This window comes from Gastrolobium bilobum, unplaced genomic scaffold (genome assembly GCF_033153095.1).
Source record: "Gastrolobium bilobum isolate Gb01-03AN ecotype WA unplaced genomic scaffold, APGP_CSIRO_Gbil_v1 utg23722, whole genome shotgun sequence".
Taxonomy (NCBI): Eukaryota; Viridiplantae; Streptophyta; class Magnoliopsida; order Fabales; family Fabaceae; genus Gastrolobium; species Gastrolobium bilobum.
The window spans coordinates 95,905-115,505 of record NW_026895739.1 but is presented as its reverse complement, the minus strand read 5'-3'; the positions used below and the strand labels follow the sequence as shown (position 1 = coordinate 115,505).

The window sequence follows — 19,601 nt, the reverse complement described above, 5'->3', positions numbered from 1 at the left end:
GTAGCTGTGTTAAAGGCTTAGTAGGTACTACAAAAATTCAAGTATTTTATGGGGGTTATGTTTGCAAATTAGTGACTTCCACAGCGATCCCACAAGTATTGCATGCGCCACAACACATTTTTTAACATCTGTGTGTGCAACTAGTGGCGGACCTATGTGTGTGCAAGTGTGTGCAAGTGCATATACAAATTTTTTGGAGAAAAAAAGAATAAAATATATTTTGGGTCATCAATAAAAATTACAGGACGCAATTTAATCTCTTAAAAAAAAATCGACTCGTGATCCCTTTAAATTTTAAAATAGACCCATGTTAGTCCTTTTGCAAGTAAAATTATCTTAAACAAGTGAATATCATCAAGTTTACAAAAAAATAAAAATAAAAATCACTACCTTACTCCAATGGATACATAATAATTCATGTTAACTATCTAATAAAGACATGGAAAAATACAAAAATGAAAATTTACCTTCAGTATCTAAACAAAGCTCAGCAAAACAAACATAACTGAATAAATAATCAGTTGAAATAATAAATTGAAAAAAAAAAATCTATAACATGCACATCTATGGTGGGTTACAAAGGATGCCTGATGAACCGAACCATTAAATAACTATTACGCAAAGTTGAATCAGCAGAAATACTTCAAGTATTTGGTATCTGCGCATAAGCCAAATTATAGAGGACAGGTTCTCTAAATCTAAAACCTCAAGGGAAGAAACATGGTTATTACATTGATTGATAAAAAGCGATTTAGAAACTTAAGTTTGTGGAAAAAACAAAGGTAATCTCCGATTATAAAAGGTCATATTTATATTTCATAAGAAAGGAAATCGGACTGAGTGAATAACAATACAAACTGTCATTTGCATGAAGACCTTTTACAATGCAATTTCAAGGGGTCATCTAACCCAGACATTGTTCATAATTTTTCTCAAAAGGGTGATTTAATTTCAAACAATCAAGTCTCCCATATAATAATTCTCATTTAATTATTATTTAATTTCTAAAATATCTATTTAACGGTGCGGGTTCTTATATCTTGAATCATTGTGAAGTTGAAAAATCTCTTTGGACCCTTTAGGGTACCCCCACGACCTTGTAGGCTAAATGTGGGTGGAATTGTGGTTTTGTGTTGTGTGAGTGAATGGTGATATGTCATAGAATTATGGGATACTAATGAAGTGAGGAATGTATTTGAAAAGAATTGAACACACAAAATTGTCCTTTGAGGACCATATGCCCGAACTTATAGTGTGATGGGGAAATTACATTATGTTATTTGTTTGTGACTTGTTGGAAAAGTTAGTTGATGATAATGAGTGTGTAATTATTGTAGCTTGCCTCTCTCAGACACAATCGTAAAGGACTGACTCTTGAAGCTCTTTTTGGATTGCCTTTGGTCCTTGACTATAAGGATTGTGGTAAGTAATTACTTACTCTACTGCGTGATTAATTGGATAGCTAATTGAGTTATCAAAGGCACTTTGTAATGGTTGAAATGACCACTTATTGTAGGCATTTTTGTGTTAATTTGAAAGTGGAAAGTAACTTGTGGTAGGAGCTACTTAACTTGGGAGCTTCTAACAAGTAAACTCTTTGTTCTGGGGTTAATCCATGTGTGTGCTCCACCACGCCTATTGGGGTAGTGGTTGGAAATTTGTGAATTATAATGTGTGTACTACAATATGCTCATGCATTGTGACATGTTGTTTGGTATATGTTTTGATATACCTGTATCTTTGGCCAGCAGATAGATTTGTTGGAACTTCCACTGGATAGGTCTTCGTAGGGAATTCCAATTGGTCTGATGTCATAGTGTTGTCTTCATTGTGGGAGTGGTACTAGAAATGTCTCAGGAGTTATATGATGGGTACCTTGAATTATATCCCAGGGATATGTTCTTGGATTCAAGCCCAGTGTTGATTGATTGATGTATGTTCTGTTATATGCATATTATTACTGTTTGCATCTAAGTGAGCCATTGGGTGGAGTGATCCTCTAGGATCTTTGGTTTACTGAGATATATTCGTATATCTCACTCCACGTTATGGGACTTATATTTCAGGTACCACTAGTGCAGCGGGAGAGGCTTTGGGCAAGAGGCCCACCTAGGACTATATCGATGGATTGGAGTTGCATTTATTTTTTGGGGATTTTGGAGTGGTCATGTTATTGATTATGTATATTCCTGACATAGTGTATGAACATATGTCTTGCATGTGAGATATTGTCATACTTGGTTGTTCATGCTTTTGTACTAAGTCATGTTATTTTTATTTTGGTATGTATTGTATTATGTTGGAAGTTGCAAGAAATGTAATAATTATATTGATTAGTTGTTGTAGTTCCTATTGTAATATTGAGGACCTTGTGTAATCAACATTGATGTATGTGATGGAAGGGCAATAGGTCTATTTTTGGTAATGATATGATTATGATTATGGTAAATGCATGAAAATGGAATAATGTGATTTGAAATAGATAGTAGCTTGTAATGTAAGTAATTATGGATAATACCTTGGAGAATAAGCTATGATGTTAATTATGATATATTGTGGGTTGTAAGAGTACCAAGATTTGTGGAGCTTTTGTGTGCCACCCTTTGGTCAATTAGGTACATTTTTTAAGAAAAAGGAACACACTTTCGTAAGTGGGATTAGTTAATAAAATAAAGGAGGTGCCGTCAAAATTTTTAAGATTTTTCATATTTTTACCTAATTTTGGAAGACCATATCTCCCTCCATAGGTGTCTAATTGAGACGTGTTATACCTCATTTTAAATCTGAGGATGTTAGCTATATTGTCCTAAAATTTTGTGTCATTTCGAGTTATGTAGCACTCTGGGTCGAAAGGAGTGGAGACTGCCCAAAATTGGCCATTTGGACCTGCATTATAGCTGCACCTTGAAAAAATTATATCTCCAGTATTTCTCACCCAAATTAGGCTTGTGATATATCAAATTGAAGGTCTAAGTTCCTGCTATGCCGTATAAAAATTGGAAAGCAAATGAACTTGTAGATCATCTAGAATCATAAAAATCGTGAGAGATGTTAGTGAACTTGTAGAGCTGTGTAGACAGATTTAAAGGATTAACTTACGGCGAACGTATCCGGAGTTAAAGAACTCCGTTTCAGACGTGTGATACCTTGTTGTAAAGATCGTAGAGTTTAGTTTAACATACTAAAAGATGAGAATTTATTGATGAGTAGATTATGCCTAATTTTGACAAAATCGAGACATACTCTATTTTGGCAAAGTATGAAATTGAGTACTTTTGCTTCTTTGGTTTATTGGAACCACCTAGCAACCTTAGATAGGTAATGTATGATAGTTAACAAGTAATACTTATGTTTCCTCATTAGCTTTGAGTTACGATCACAATTTGTAATTTGTTTAAGGGAAAAGTGTGTGTCATGTTAAAGGATGTAAAGTTGTGTCATTTTAATAGAGAGAAAGAGATAGATAAAGGAAGAGAGAGAGTTGACAAAAAAAACACTACAAGAAAAAAATTTATTAGTGACGAAATTTTATGAAATTTTGTTACAAATGCCTACGTCGCAAGTAAATTTCGTCACAAATTTCTGCGTCGCAAGTTTATTTGTGACGAAATTTGATTATTTGTGTCGAAAATTGTCATTTGTGATAAAATTTATGACGAAATTTTTTCGTCACAAATAAACTTTTTTCTTGTAGTGAAATAAAGGTGTGCGTCTCACCTCTTTGTGAGAGTGAAAGGATATAAGTTGTGTAATTTAAAAGGATAAACACTTTTCCCTTTGTTTAATACATAGGGTTTTATAAATGCGAAGTTTTGTAAATGTAATAAAAGAAAAACTTTTTTCCATATTTTTAAATGAACTGCTTTGATTGTAATTACACTTAATATCATAATTAATGATAACATAACCGGATACATACAGGTGTTACATTGTTGGTGCTTTATAATCATCAAAACTTCAAATATATAAGCTTGGAAACCTATGATTCAACCGTCTTTAAGTCTTTGTCTATTTAGAGTCATGTAGAGTCTTCCATCATTTGAATATTTTGACTTCATGGTTGACTTTGCCATTTTCAGTCTTTTCTTCAACTTTGCATTTTGATATAGGCTTCTTGTACTATTTGTAACTTTTTGCCTTGCCTAGTAATATTAGCTTTCATGTTGGTACTTGTTGGTGCTTTATTATCATCAAAACTCTATTAGCACAGTCTTCTTGACTTATGGTTCAACAACTCCCTCTAATCCCTCTGATCCAGGCGTCACCAAGACCCGGCCGGATTTCGAGGGATACAGAGGTGAACGTGCATGCAGGATCTAACTGCTGACTCTAACTCTCAGAAAAAGGGTCAGTGATCTGATAAGCTTAGATTTTAAAACACTGCTATACGTACTAATAGTTAGCCTCTCTCTTAAAAATATTTATAATAGTTAATATCTCCTATTAATCTTAATACTTATAATTTTATAATACTTATAATTTTAAAATTTTATTTTTGTCCCCTAGTTTAAAATTTTTTGGATTCGCCACCGAGCATGACCATCATACGGCGCAAGCAAATTGCACACGGGGTCTGAGGACTGAGGGGTACACGATGCACTGGGATGTGAGATTTGTTGTGTTATTTTAATAAAAAGTTATCCAAAAAAAAAGTTTCAAAAATACATTATTAAGGGTTTTTAAAAAAAAAAATTGCATTTATACGATCAAAAAGTCCAAAATATTTTAATCTATACAAATTAGATCCATAAGATTTGTTTTGGCATGCATATTTCAATTACTTTGGTAATATATAATTTTGCATTTGATGTATATTTATGGGAATTTTACTTGATTTACTTTCTATTTTATCCTTTTGCAATTAGTTTTTTTATTGTAATTGATGGTTTTAATTAGAATTTAATATATTTTTAGTGAAATACTTGCACCCAATAATATATCATCAAAAGTTTTCCATTTCAAGTAATTATTGATATAATCATATTCATTAAATGAGATGTTAATAAACAATTCAATGACAATATAAAATCTTTTCCATTGACAAACTATCAGAATTAAACTATTTTTTTACTCAAATCTGGTGGTAAATGTTTAAGATTTTCTATCTTTACTGAAATTTCATTTGATTTGATTTAATTCTTTTATAATTGATTGTTTTGCAATATTATCTCATTCATTATTGCAAAAGCATTGACCTATAGTTAGATTCAAAGTTGACTTTCGAACATGGGGGTCTCAAATAAATTTTTTATTGGGGTTTTTTAATTTTAATTAATCAAATGTAGGTTAATTAGTCATATGTTATATTTGTTTCATTTATTTACCCACAAGAGAATAAAATGCAATCAAGTAACTGTGGCCTAATTATATATTTTGAAAGTAAATAATTCTACATTTACTTAGATAAATAATTATACATTTGTTTAACCGTAAATTATTTTGCAATATCATTTAATTTTTATTGATTGACTCTGTCATTAATTCTATTATCTTTTTTTATGAGTCTTTTTAAATAATTTTAATTATAACTGATTTATTTTAATTAATCAGTACAAACATTAGAAGGTTGAAATCCTTAATATCTTACAGCAAAAATAATTCCATAAAAGAGAAAATAAATCACCACAGGGAGACCAGCAACATAAAAGATAACCATAATTTATCGATTTCTTGAATCATTGATGCTGTATGGCAACGGGAATATCTCAACAGGATGCAAAAGTACATGCATGTATAGTTTTGTTCCTTTTCATTAGTGGCGGATCCAGAAAACAAAATTTGTGTCCGCATATTTAGTTGTGGGCTGCCCCCGAATTTTTTTTTTGTAAAGACGGTTTAGATTAACGCTTTATGTACAAGGTTATGAACTCGCTCGAACTCGCTCATAATTTAGTTGCTTCCATAACAAAGTGCAAACAATAGTTTGACCAATCGTTTCTCCCCTTAAATCTTACGAATCTTCTAAAACAAATATGAGAATATACTCTAGTACATTCATACATCATCATTCTATCTTATAGTGGTGAATAAAAAAGTCAACACTACCTATACAGAAGGCAAGCGAAATCACAGTGAAGGCCTCGTCTCTAGATATTAACTTATTTGGAATGTCAGACTTGTAATCAATCCTCTCTTTTTATAAAAATGAAAAAAGAAACAAAGGATGAAGAGAGCATGAGAATGGGTACGTGAAAGGGGAGCAAGAATAAGTTTTTTCTCTAATAAATTTGCATTGCTACGTTATTTTAATCATCTCTGTACGCTTCGTTGCAAACTAATACAAGAATAAATACTCTTTTTGGTCTCTAACAAAAAATTTGGCCCCCATAATCCCTTACAAAAAAATTTAGTGACCTGGTTCTTATGAAATTCAAAGTGGACATATTTTAGCCCTTTTGAGTGATTAATGTAGGTCTTTTTTGAATTTGTGAAAGACCATGATTTTAACTAAATTGATCCACTTTGAATTTCTTAAGAACCTCGAGACTAATTTTTTTTATAAGGGAGTAAAGTGGAGATTGTATTTTTTGTTATTGACTTAAAATGATCCTAATATAAATATTGAATCAACAGACAAATAAGAACCTATAAAAAAAAAACCTAAAATCAAATATTCATGTCCGCAACATGTGCCCCTTGCTGGGTCCGCCGATGCTTTTCATTGAATCTTATCAAAGGGAAAGGGGCGTATAAAAGCAGAGTTCAATTGCCAAATCTTGAGGAAGGCCTTAATGTTTATGCCAGTTGCATTGTTGAATAGAAATAATTTTTGCAGCTCCATATATTGCTTCCGTTGGATAAACTCTAGCTGTGATCACAGTTCTCCCTCCCTGAGCAAAGCTCTCAATAATTGAATGATCAACCTAATCACATGGGAAAGTTAATTGTCACAAGAATGAAGAACCCATACATTAATTGAAACCAATTAAACTGAGTGAATGAGTTTGCATTCTCCAGTGATGTTGCAACTAAACCTAGTGAGAAGAAAATTAAAGTAAAAAAAAAAAAAAAAGTTATTCACACTTACCAAAACCCTCATTGATAATTTTTCATCACCCAATACTGCAACTTTGCTTCCATAAACTGGCTTTGCAACATGGGGAGCCTTGGATGATCTGCATCATCCAATAACTCATTACTCATGATCATACAATTGATTTTCACCCTTCTTTCTTTAAAAGGAGAAAAATCTGAATCAGCAAATGCAAATTCTTACCTAGTTTCATCAACACAGAAGAAAGTGGTTGGACTAATAAGGCTAGTGTTAGAAAGGCGGAAATAAATTGGAGTTTGTTCAGAAAGTGTGTTGTCTGCAATAGCCAGAAGGCCAAATGGTCCAAAAGCACTTCTGTCTGTAGCACCCCTTCCACAACCTACATTGTCCTTGCCAATTCCTTCGGATGCCAATGATTCAATTTCAAATTCAGCCAATATGTCCAACTGCAAATTTTCCAGGAAATAACAGAGTCGTTGATTAGTGCAGTAATTTATGAGTGACAATGCAACAAATGTATGGACAACTTGCATAATGCTATAGACAAACCTGTGTTGCTAATGTTATGTTCAATGGCACAACAGAGCCTGGTTTAACCACAACTCCTTGAAATTCATCACTGCTTAGTCTTAAGCTCTCTATTTCTTCTATTGACCACAGAAGCAAATTTGTTCTTGTCTTGTTGTCAAACAACACTGTTCTCGGAATTGTCTGATAGAAAATAAATGTGGACTAGTTTTAAATTCACGTACACTCATAAATTAATAAACTCACAAAAGTAAAAATTGCAAACCTTCTTTCTGCCAAACATTTTGTCCTTTATTGTTTTGGATATCCACTTAGGCCTAGTATGATTGGGCCCCATGTCACTAAGCTCATTGTCTAGAACCTTCTAGAGGACATCCATAGCAAGTCATAGAAGCACACCACTGGGACATCTCTCTATCCCCACATTGATGCCCCTGTATGCATGTTTTGTCCCTGAGACAAGACATGACTTGATGAGACAGCTCATGGAGCTAACTAATAGTCTCCCCCATGCTAGAAAGGACTCTCATCTCTAAATACCCCTTTCACACATAGAGAGGGATCATCTTCTCCATTCACTACCTATGTTGTTACTCTGCTCTTCTGCAGAGCCATCCTTGCCATACACACACCCCCCTTTTACACTATAGGAAGCTTCACTAGTGCTTTGATCTCTACCAATATCATTGTCACTATAAGCACCCCTGTATCAACATACTTCATCTTCCATAGAACACATCTTATGTACACTTATGAATTTCAGACTTAGCAAATTGACGTGGTGTCAAATTAGAACCAAATGTGCAAAACTGCATGACTTATATTATTTATATGCCAAACAAAGAACTACCTTCAAACATTTCATTTTTAGAGTTGATGAAAAAAAAATTATCTACTATCTAACCATGAAAGTACAGTTCCTCTTTAATATGTTTTTCACTTGTCTAAAATTCTTTAAAAAAAAAAAAGTTGTGCATGTAAACAAATAGACTTATTAATTGCAAGTATAATGAACTTTAAAATAAATAAATGCATACCTGAAGAGATGCCCAACCCTTTCTCAAGTCATCACTTTCTATATCTGTTTCATTAATCCAACCCCAGAGGATCCTTCTCTTTTTAACTTGATCATAAAAAGTCTTTGAAGCATAGAATATCCCATGATCCAAAAGGCAACCCGATACCCACATAAGGCTCATCGGGCATCCATGTATCATTTTCAACAAAATAGGTCCCAAGTGCATAACGATCCACCCTTGCATCGTTAATACTAGCCTTCAGCACGTGCTTAACTTGTGGACCATTTAACTGATGTTTCCAAACCTTTGGACCCGTTTATTGAAACCGGATATAAGTCCACACATTCCCACATACCCGTACCCGGAACCGCATGCAAGTAGTGATCGTTGAGCTCAAAATTTATGAAATCTAAAGTTTTATAAATTAAGGAAGGGTTTGTTTTTTCTAAAGTTACTTTAGATAACTTTATCTAATGTTCATCAAAACGATGTCGTTTTAAAGCGGAAATCATGGTGTTTTATAATTTTAATTGATTTAAGGGTTATAATAGTCTTTATTATTCTAATTTTTTAATTTTTCAACTCTAAAACGATATCGTTTCGATGAACATTAAATAAAGTTGTCTAAAGTAATATTAGATACATTTTTCCCATTAATGAAAGCCCTATCTTTCCTATCTTTGACCCTGTTGTGACCCTCCATTTTCCATCTGATCCGATCCAAGCAGTGGTTGGGTCTCGGAAATCCTTCGGGCCAATGCCAGGTGGGGGCACCAAAACCGGGTTACCCGGATATTTGACCCAATCAAGAAGAAGTGGATCAAATAGGTTTGCAGGATAAGCAAGGTTTTGGACTTGCACATACTTATTGGTATAACCCGTATATAGCATTATGATTTTGCCACCTGGCAAAATCGTGGCAGACCCGTTCCACACACCATTGATATCAAACCACTTGTCAGTAAACATTGCAATGGGAAGATAGAGCCAATGAATCATGTCCCTTGAAACAGCATGACCCCATGTAATGTTACCCCATACAGCTGAATCAGGATTATATTGATAAAATAGATGGTACCACCCCATGTGAAATAATGGTCCTACAACCATACAATAATAACACTTATAAACTTTTTTCAAATATTAAAAAATTATCTCTTATCAAAAATATATTTAGTTTATTTTCGTAATAATTATGATTTTTTTTAAAAAGACAAAAATAAAAATTATTGGAATTGATAGATGAGCTATTCTTGCGTGGCAAAACTTAACATGCTTAATCAGGCTGCTATTATTATCAAAATAATTTGAATATATTTTCTGTAAGAGGATAGTTTTTGTTTTATTATTATCTAGTGGTTGGAGATGAGAAAGAGATTTCTATAAAGTGAATAATATAAGGGGAGGATTATATTTATAAAATTTTTGTTTATTAACTCTTATAAACTACATTATGTATTCTTGAAAGTATGGGTGTTAACGGGTCGAGTCGAGCTTTGGTCTTAAAATGCTAAGCATGTATTTAAATGTGTCAACCTGATCAAGTTTGTTACCTGTTATAATAATTATCGGCCTGTGGCCTGACTTATTTATAAAAAAATAAAAATCTGGTTTAGCCTGTTTAAAAAAAATTAAGACAATAAAAATTTATTCAAATGGAATATACAATAAAAAAACTAGTAATTCTGTAAATATTCATAAATTCAATGTATATCCAAACAACAAAATATAAAATAAAATAATTCAAAAAATCTGTTTAACCAATAAAATGGGTGAAATGAATTGAGGAAAGAGAAAGAGGACTATCAAAAGCAGTGTTGTAAAACCCGGCCCGACCCGGCCGGGTCGACCCAGGACCCGATGACCAGGTCATCAGATCGGTTCGGGTCAAGCATTGGACCGCTTATGCATCGACTCAGTCAAAACCGGTCAAAATCGGTGACCCGGTGACCCAGTGACTCGGACGGGTCATGCATTTAAAAAAAAAACAAATAAACAAAATTGTTTCATCTTGTCAGAAAAATGTATAACTCATTTTAAATTTCTTTTGTAATTTTATTTGCTAATATACTTTTCTACAATGACCTCTAATTTCAACTTTTAATACTGAAGCAATTTGCGAAATAATAAATTAAGAGATTATAACATATGTCATTTTTTTTTGTGGTAAAAATGACATATGTCGTTTTTAATGTAGTTGAATTTGAAAAATATGAGTTCAATGTCATTGAGATGTATATTTATAGGAATTCTGAGTTACAATTTAAATTGAAATATAAATAGTATACATTTTTATTTATTTATGCTTCATATTTTTGAGCTTATTTAATGAACCTTGTTTAATTCATTTTAGATATGGAGAATATAATTGAATTTACATGTTCATATTTATATATATATTTATATATCTATATATATCCGGGTCAACCAGTCCGACCAGTGACCCAATGACCCAGTACTCCGACTGGGTCGATGGCGGGCCGGGTTTAATAACATTGATCAAAAGTAGTATAAAAGTATAAAATAAAATAAAAATTAATATATTAGGTCAGCCTAAGAGGCTCTAAGGCCGAACTTTTGAATTGGAGCTTTAGGCCTTTTTATTAAACGAAATTTTATACAAATTCAAGCCTGGTTCCAACAACCAATTTTGAACGTGTAAGCTCAAGTCTTCACGAGCCAAGACAAAGGCTCCTGAAAGGCCCTTGGTTCGTTTAACACCCCTACTCGAAAATACACTAACTTACACTATGTATTTCCCGAAAGTACATATTGTAATTTGCAAAAAATTTATAAAAAAAGTTTATAAACAGATCGTCCCCTAATATAAATATCTACTTTCTATAAATAATTCCATTTTCATTTATGCAAATCTAGTATTTATATTCTTATTAAAGTAGTGTGCTCTTTTATTAAAACAATAATGATTGATAGCAGCACGTGTAAAATTATTAATTTTACATTTTAAATCAAAAAACAAATTTCGGCAATAAACATCAAATATGACTTGTTTAATTCGTTAAATAACCAAGGAAATAAAGGAACAATCAACTGAAAATAAAATTCACAAGAATAGCTTACCAAAAAAAAAAAATCACAAGAAAAAAAAATAAAAACGTACCATTAGGATCTGAAGGCAATTCGATCCAACATCCGAATGAAATAAGAACCCCAAAAGATCGATGAGACATGGTTCATTATCCTCTCCATCATAATTAATAATAAAAAAGCCAAACAAAATAGAAATAAAGGGTTTGTACACGTACCATTCATCCAATTCTTGTCAGGTTGGAAATGAAAAGCTGTTCTTTGCCAATAAAACGTTGCATTTGTCCAATTATATGAATTTTTTTGGAGAAAAGATAGATTCGACTTGGCGGAAACTCCATTAGCACCCAATGACATAAGGAAACATAGGTAACAAAATATGACAAGGATATAGCCCTTTGATGATTTATGGCTACTTTCCATGCTTGATTGCAGGTTTGAGGCCTGCAGTTAAATGAAAAAGATTATGAAACTTTAGAAGGTGGAGAATGGCAGGTGTAGAGCTAGGGGTGAACATGGATTTTAATTTATGAACTTGCATGTCTAAGTAAATGTGTATTAACTGGTCTACCGAAAAAAAAAAGAGAGTGTATTAACTGTAATTTCTCAATATTCTTGAGTTGCTAAACCTAAACTTGGAAGAAAAAAAAATCACTTCCAGTCGGATTAGTAAATGTGGAGTGGAGACAATCTTTATATGCCGTCTTACTTTTGGAGCAAAAAAATTTATTTCCTAAATTCGAACCTTATAAGAAAAAAAATAAAAATGAAGCAAATATGCATGGTGTAAGCATAATATAAGTATTGAAATGGAGCAATTAGATGAGTTGTAAAAGTGGGGAGTACTGCATGTACGGAAAAGGGAATTGTAATGAAGAGTCTTTTATACAAGCTATTTAATATAGAGTATTATTTAGTCTTCAGGTTGATTAGAAGAATAATTCCATTGACATTAAATAACTTTATCAAAGGTTTACTACATTAAGACATTTTCATGTCGACCCATAATAACTCCAAAAGAAACCGAGAAACTGCATTCAATTTTACAACAAAGAAAAACTAAGAAGAAAAGGGGATGACATATACACACAACTTCTCTTTCATGTGTTTTTTAATTTCAATGCTTTCGACAAGTACTGTGATTCTTTTTCCTGTGCTTATCTTTCCTTCAAGCATTTTATTTAGGAACTGTTCTTTAACGTTAATTATTACCCCTAACTCCTTGATTTTGTCATTGTCTCTGAGAACTATACAACATGTTACTTAGAAGCTCCTTAACGCCAATTCTAAGTTCATTGCTACCCTATTCCAAAGACTCCTCTGCTGAGCCAGAACACATTATAGAATTATAGTAGTTTTAAGTCTAGAACAAATCTGTCATGTAGTAAAGTTCTTAAAAATCAACAAGGTTATGTCATCAAAGAAAGAGATGAAGTGAAAGATCCACTTCAAAAAACTTGGCATGCAAGCAAAACTTTAAATTCCAGAACTGTCACTGGTTCAGATGTATAATGGAGTCCTAATTCATGAAGAGTGTGGCATAGGGAAGGAAGATCAACATCAACATCAACATCAACAACACCTTTATCCCAAATTAATTGGGGTCGGTGGTAGATGAACCCACATGAAAGATACAAAACGGTTGAAAAAAAATAAAATAAAAAATAAAAAATAAAAATAAAAAAAATAAAAATATATGTATATATAAATAAATAAAAGTAAAAAAAAAGGGACAAGAAGAAGTGGGGGAAATGAAGGAGAAAAGGACTAAAAAAGGACCATCTGGAACATAGGAATAACAGCGGGTCTAACCCTCCACCATAGGGAAGGAAGATATTTTAAAAAATAATTAAGAAGATGGAAATGCTATACTAACAAAAAAAATATATCTATCAATATTATGAGAACATACATTGAGAAAAAAAATTTATGTTGCTGAGTACCAGCCCTAACTATGGTGATAGGCTGTAAATGTAATAAGAGGGAGAGAATGACTTAACAGAGCATACTTTTTTTTTTTTTAAGAAAATTTTAAATACATTAAAAAATAAAAAATAAAATAAAAACTTTTACATTTCATTAATCCCTTTTATGGTTTCTTATTTAAATGTAAGAAAAAACTTTTATGGTTTTTTTTTTTTTCCATCCCAAAAAGTATGATATAAATTTAGATGAATATAGTATTTTTTTAAGTAAATAAGATAAAAAATAATAGTTTCATAACAAAACTTGAGACTTAAAATAAAATAAAAATATATCCAAAGCCGATGCACACAAACTCTCACAGATAGCTAGTCTCTTATGGCGTTTAACCACCATATTCCACCTCGATCTAACAGGGTTCCCATTTACCGTTCTTGTTCGTACTAATAATATCAATTACTTAAACAAATGAAGCAATAGAGCAGGTAAAACAACCCTCAAAATTAAACCAGAATCGAGCAAACGAACAACCCCACGTAATAAACAACAAACAAACCAAAGACAAAGATTAAAATTTAAAGCAGAAGCTTTAAGTGAACAACTCAGAAAAACACATCCTGTTTCGCCAGAAAGGTAGAACCCAGATTTGACAACCAACTAGTGAAGGAAGAAAAAAAAAGGAAGAAATATAGCCAATAAAGGGCACAATTTTACAATCTCTCAACAATCACCAAACAAAAAATTACCTGAATGAGTGACTCGGTTGAGACGCCTCTGCCTGCGATAATTAGAGAGAGGAAATCAAGCCCCTGTTGAATTGGCAAGTTACAGAGGAGAACTTGTTCCTACGAGACCTCTTGGAAGAGCGAAGAGTGGTTCTATTTATTTTCACTCTTCAGTTTCAACCACCTCTTCCTCCTCCTAACTCCACCAGTTTCGTAATGTAGGTCCGCCAGTGATCTAATCTAACCTTGGTTTCATTTTATGGCCAGAACTTTGAGGTCCCCAATGTAGTCCGTCCAGAGATACAATTTGTTATTATCAAGTTTCCCTTCTTGTGAATACTTCTCAGCTTCCCTTCCTTCCATTTTTTTCTTCCTTCTGTCTACTTACCTCAATCATGTCTTGGACTTTGCATGCGTACGTTGTCCTGTGGAAACTTTGGCATCTTTTTTTTTTTTTTTTTTTTAAATATTAGCTGATTGGAAATTATAAAAAAACAAATACTCTCTTTTAAAAAAAAAAATTAATTTTTTAATAAAATAGAGGTTCACAATTTAGATTATTTTTTTGTCATTTTTAATTATTTAGAACAAATTAGGTGTTCACAAAGTGTCTCAATTAATTTATGTCCAACCAGATCCATTTATCTCCGTAAAAGCGGCAAAAAAATTAATTTAATACTTTTTAATAAAAAAATTACGCATTTATTATACTTTTCAAAAAAAAAATTACATATTTATTGTACAATGTCACGCCCCTCCTGGACGTCACATATCACGCAGAAAAGGGGTGTCACGTCCTGGTGGGTCACTCCCAAACCAGGCGTGACATGTGACACCCGAAAGGGGCGTCACCCATCAGCCCTATAAAAGCTCTCATTTTCTCATTTTTACCATTTCACTCTCACTCTAACCTCTCTCTAACCAAATTGTTCTCTCAAGGGAACGGTGAAATTTTCGTAGTGAAGCTCTGCCAACTTAGGTAAGTTCCTACTACCTGCTAAGTATAAGTTTAAATTACAGTGCTACGTTACGAATATGTTAGTATTTATCGTATATTAGAGACTTAGAAAATAATGATAGTGACTTAGGAATTTTTTACCATGCTATGAATGTTGTAATGACTTAGTAATTTTTTTGTTACGTAGCTATTATTATTATTATTTCATTATGCATTAAGGTTTAGCGTATATTAGTGATTTAGAAAATAGTGATAATGACTTTGTAATTTTTGTATGATGTCATGAATGCGGTAGTGTATTGAGAACTTTTTAGAGACTTAGGAGTTATTATTAGTATATAATTATGAAATTATTAGTGACTTAGAGTTAAGTATTATGTCATTACGATTTAATTAGTGTTCGTGGTTTCATTGTTATTTAATTACAAATAAATTAGTGTACTACATATTAATATTATGTCATTAATTACGATTGAAGTAAATACGTAGGGTTTATACTTAATATTTTTGGATAATAAATTAGGGCATAGCTTAATTAATTTGTACATAAAATTTGCTGTTACATGTGATTAATTTCAATGTTGTTTTATATTATATAGTTTTTTCTCATTGGTGATTCATCATCATCTGCGGGATCTGCATCGGATCCAGAGCCTACCGATCCTACCATGTACATCATCCTTGGGCCGTATAGATGAGAGGTCCTTCGTAAGAGGATGCAGAGTGCTCATATTTCACAGCGAGTGTGGAATACATAACATGTGCGAAAGTTGAAAACCAGGTGTGGGAAACCACAGGGGGCCCCACCTACCGGCAATATGCCAGAGGTTGTCATTGACTACCTTACACAGGCTGGATTTATACATGTTGCACGTTTGCGACATATCCAGGTATGCAATTTTCGACGTATGTATTTATGTGATTATTTAATACGATTTGTTAACATGTGGTAATTGTATAATTTATCTTAGATTGATGCCCCATTGATTAGTGCTCTGGTCAAGAGGTGGAGACCAGAGACACATACTTTCCACATGACCCAGGGTGAGATGACTATCACCTTACAGGATGTGGCCGGCATCCTTGGATTGCCTACTGACGGCCTTGTCGTTACCGGATCTACATCTTAGGATTGGCCTGCTGTTTGTGCTGCCATTTTTGGTGCGGAGCCACTGGCCAGTGAGTTTCATGGATCAGGTGAGCTCCGCATCTCATTCTTAGATCGTTTATATACCCGGTGGACTGATGCAACTGGGGATCATGATCGAGAGATCTATTTCACAAAGGCGCACATTGCCCGCATGCTAGGGTGTTGGTTACTAGCGGACAAGTCTGGAGGTAGCAACATCGGTTGTCGGCTAGTCCCGTTGCTTGGGGGAGGATTTGATGAGATCGGCCGTTTCAGCTAGGGATCTGCGGTTCTGGCACACTTTTTCAGGAATATGTGCGAGTGTACAGATGCTGGTCGATCTGATATGGGTGGTTGCCAAATTCTTCTACAGATTTGGGCATGGATTCGATTCCCACCCATTGCTCCACCCCTTCCTCCTCATCTTGAACCTGGGATGCATTATGGATGCCGTATGCTTTATTAAATTCAATTACATTCGCTAATGATTTATGTAATAACTAACTGTATATTTGCTTAATGATGATGTATGTTTCTCATGACAGGTTTAATACGGTCACAAGGTTTAAGCCGCATGAGTTGTCCATTATCATCATGGATCCCAGTATCCAGAAGGTCCTAGCCAGCCCCCGTCTCAGCATCCATACATGGATTCCTAGGAGCCAGTTTTTCAGGCCAGTCCCACGGCTATGGCTGGGGGTGAGCAGCCGTACTCACAAGGTCTTGATGCTGACGTGCCGAAGTGGACTCAGGAGGATACACATTACATGTGGTCAGCCCTAGGCCTTATCCCAGATAGCCACGAAAGTGAGGAGACTGAGGCCACGGATAGCTAGATGCAGGGCGTCACGCCATCCGACATGCAGGCCAGTACATCTAGCTATGGATACTCACATCATTCACAACAGTCTCCAGATTTGAGTGCACACACAGCCGCGAATGATTTCGTTCAGGAGGCGATGGATGATTACCACACTCCACCACCAGCGGCACCTTATGGCGACCCTGCATGGGACAGACGTATTCAGCCAGATCGGGATGCACGTCATAGGCCATGGCCCCCGTGATCGTAGTTTTACTGATGGCGTATTTGTTATTTCATTTTCTGACTTAGTTTAATTACGTGGTTTTTTGTATAATTTGGACTGTATTTTGTTACGTTGTGGACTGTACATATTATTTTATGGGATTAATTATCTTTGTCTATTTGTTATGAACGTCTACATAATGCATGCCTTTAACGAAAACTAATCAGTTCACAAACAGATTTGAGCAAAAAAAAATACATAACAAGGAAATAATACAAAATAACATCAATGTGAAACAAGCTATTCAGATTATGATCGTAGTCCCAGGATTATTTAATCAATTGTTTGCTCCACGATTTGGATATGCTCTGCGATTATGGTCGCGTTCCTTGCAAATTCCACACCTGATACAGCTTTGACTTGTCTCAACTTCATCCATCTCATTACGGATGCGAGTGGACTTTGGACGGCCTTTTGCACGCAACATAGTGGAGTCAGGAATAAGTTGTGGACCTGTACTTGGTGGTATTGCTTCCTCATTACCAATTGGCTGCCACGGATACAAATAAGCCTCGACCAAGTTAGTTGTCAAGAAAACATCATCCACGTACTGGAAAGGATTCTGTCACACACTTAAAGCAGCAGCAGCGGCGTGACTACACGGGTATTTAAAAGCCTTAAAATTCCCACATTGACTGAACCTCTGTGGGAGATTGACAGAATACGAACGATCCCAACCTGCGTCAACCTCAAAAACTGTATGTTCCACGTTATATGCACGGACATGGTGGCTTGTTGCTAGTACTTCATTCTTCTTGACCAATTCAACAACATTTTTTCAATGACAATGAGCAGATTGAAGTTGTGCAGCAGCAGATGTACCTCTTGTAACAAAATAATGAACCAATCTGCTGTATGTGTGCTTAACCAAAGCAGTTATGGGCATATTTCTAGCCCCTTTCAACTCACTGTTAACAGATTCCGCCAAGTTTGTTGTCATATGCTCGTACCTACGTCCTTCAACATCGTATGCACGCGACCACTTTTCTTTAGGGATGACATCAATCCACTCAACAATCTGAGGACTAGTTTCCCGGAATCTGGCAAGACCTCTTTCAAAGTCTGCCGGAGTATAGCCTGCACAATTTATATAATATACGGATCACACATAAGAGATATATTGTGGAAACAATTAAATAAGTTAAGTTTAGTGCAGTTTACCTAAATTCTTTAATGTCCGCTTCAAGTCTTCATTTCAAAACTTTTGATTGAAGTTGCTTGCAATATGACGAATACAAAACACGTTATATGCATTTGGTGGCAACCAATTACGGTTATTCTCCACAGCAGATATTATGCTACGATGACGATCGGAGATGAGGCATATGTTTGACATCTCAGTAACATGAGCACGTATATTAACAAGGAAATAGTCCCAGGCTTCCAAGGTTTCACCTTCAACGATGGCAAAAGCATTAGGTAAACATTCATCATTTCCATCTTGGGATGTGGCCACCAATAATTTGCCTTTGTACTTCCCATATAAATGCGTGCCATCAATCTGTATGACTGGTTTGGCAAACTCGAACGCCTCACAACACTGTCTAAACGTCCAAAATATGCGAAGAAACACCTTTTTCCTAGGAACTAAGCCTTGTTCCACATAAAAATCATTTGTTTGAATATGATAAAATGAACCTGGAGAAAAGTGAAGCATGTATTCACACCATCTTGGCAAAAAAACTTACGATTCCTCCCAATCACCGTACATAATTGCCATCGCTTTCTGCTTCGCATACCATGCCTTTATGTACAAAACTTTAAAGCCATATTTAGAGGTTATCCTTTCCTGAACCAAAGAAATTGAGACAGATGGTTCTTCCCTTATCATCCCTGCCAATGAAGAGATTACGGTCACATTACGTAGAACGAATTTAATTACACAAACAACTCTGACAATTGATATCTCATTAAAACAAAATACGTACCTAGAACGAGGTTTGCAATGACGTCAGCATTGAGCTGTCTATGACCCTGAGAAATGTGGTCATTCAAACAATTGTGATCACCACCCCATCTCGTAATCTTCCAATTTTCACCAAACACTTGTTTGATCGCCCTAATGCGCCACGGTCAACCTTTATCATACGCGCAACATTTCATGCTTAACTTTGCAGGTGTGCTCTCAATTACAATTGCTTCTTGATGCTCCCTAATGAGGTTGTGCTTCAGTGCCATTTGGACCTCTT

At 34.4% G+C, this 19,601-nt stretch overlaps 1 protein-coding gene and 1 pseudogene across 1 annotated transcript; both read right to left on the bottom strand.

Moving 5' to 3' along the window:
* Positions 1–6,624: 6,624 nt before the first annotated feature.
* LOC133295319 (beta-fructofuranosidase, soluble isoenzyme I-like) lies at positions 6,625–11,946 on the bottom strand (annotated as a pseudogene).
* Positions 11,947–17,689: 5,743 nt separating this feature from the next.
* Positions 17,690–19,069, bottom strand: LOC133295278 (uncharacterized). Its single transcript, XM_061494086.1, has 4 exons — positions 18,685–19,069; positions 18,257–18,489; positions 17,984–18,166; positions 17,690–17,902 (listed from the first exon to the last, which is right to left on the bottom strand). Exons 1-4 carry the CDS (start codon positions 19,067–19,069, stop codon positions 17,690–17,692), a joined length of 1,014 nt encoding a protein of 337 aa, XP_061350070.1.
* Positions 19,070–19,601: the final 532 nt, after the last annotated feature.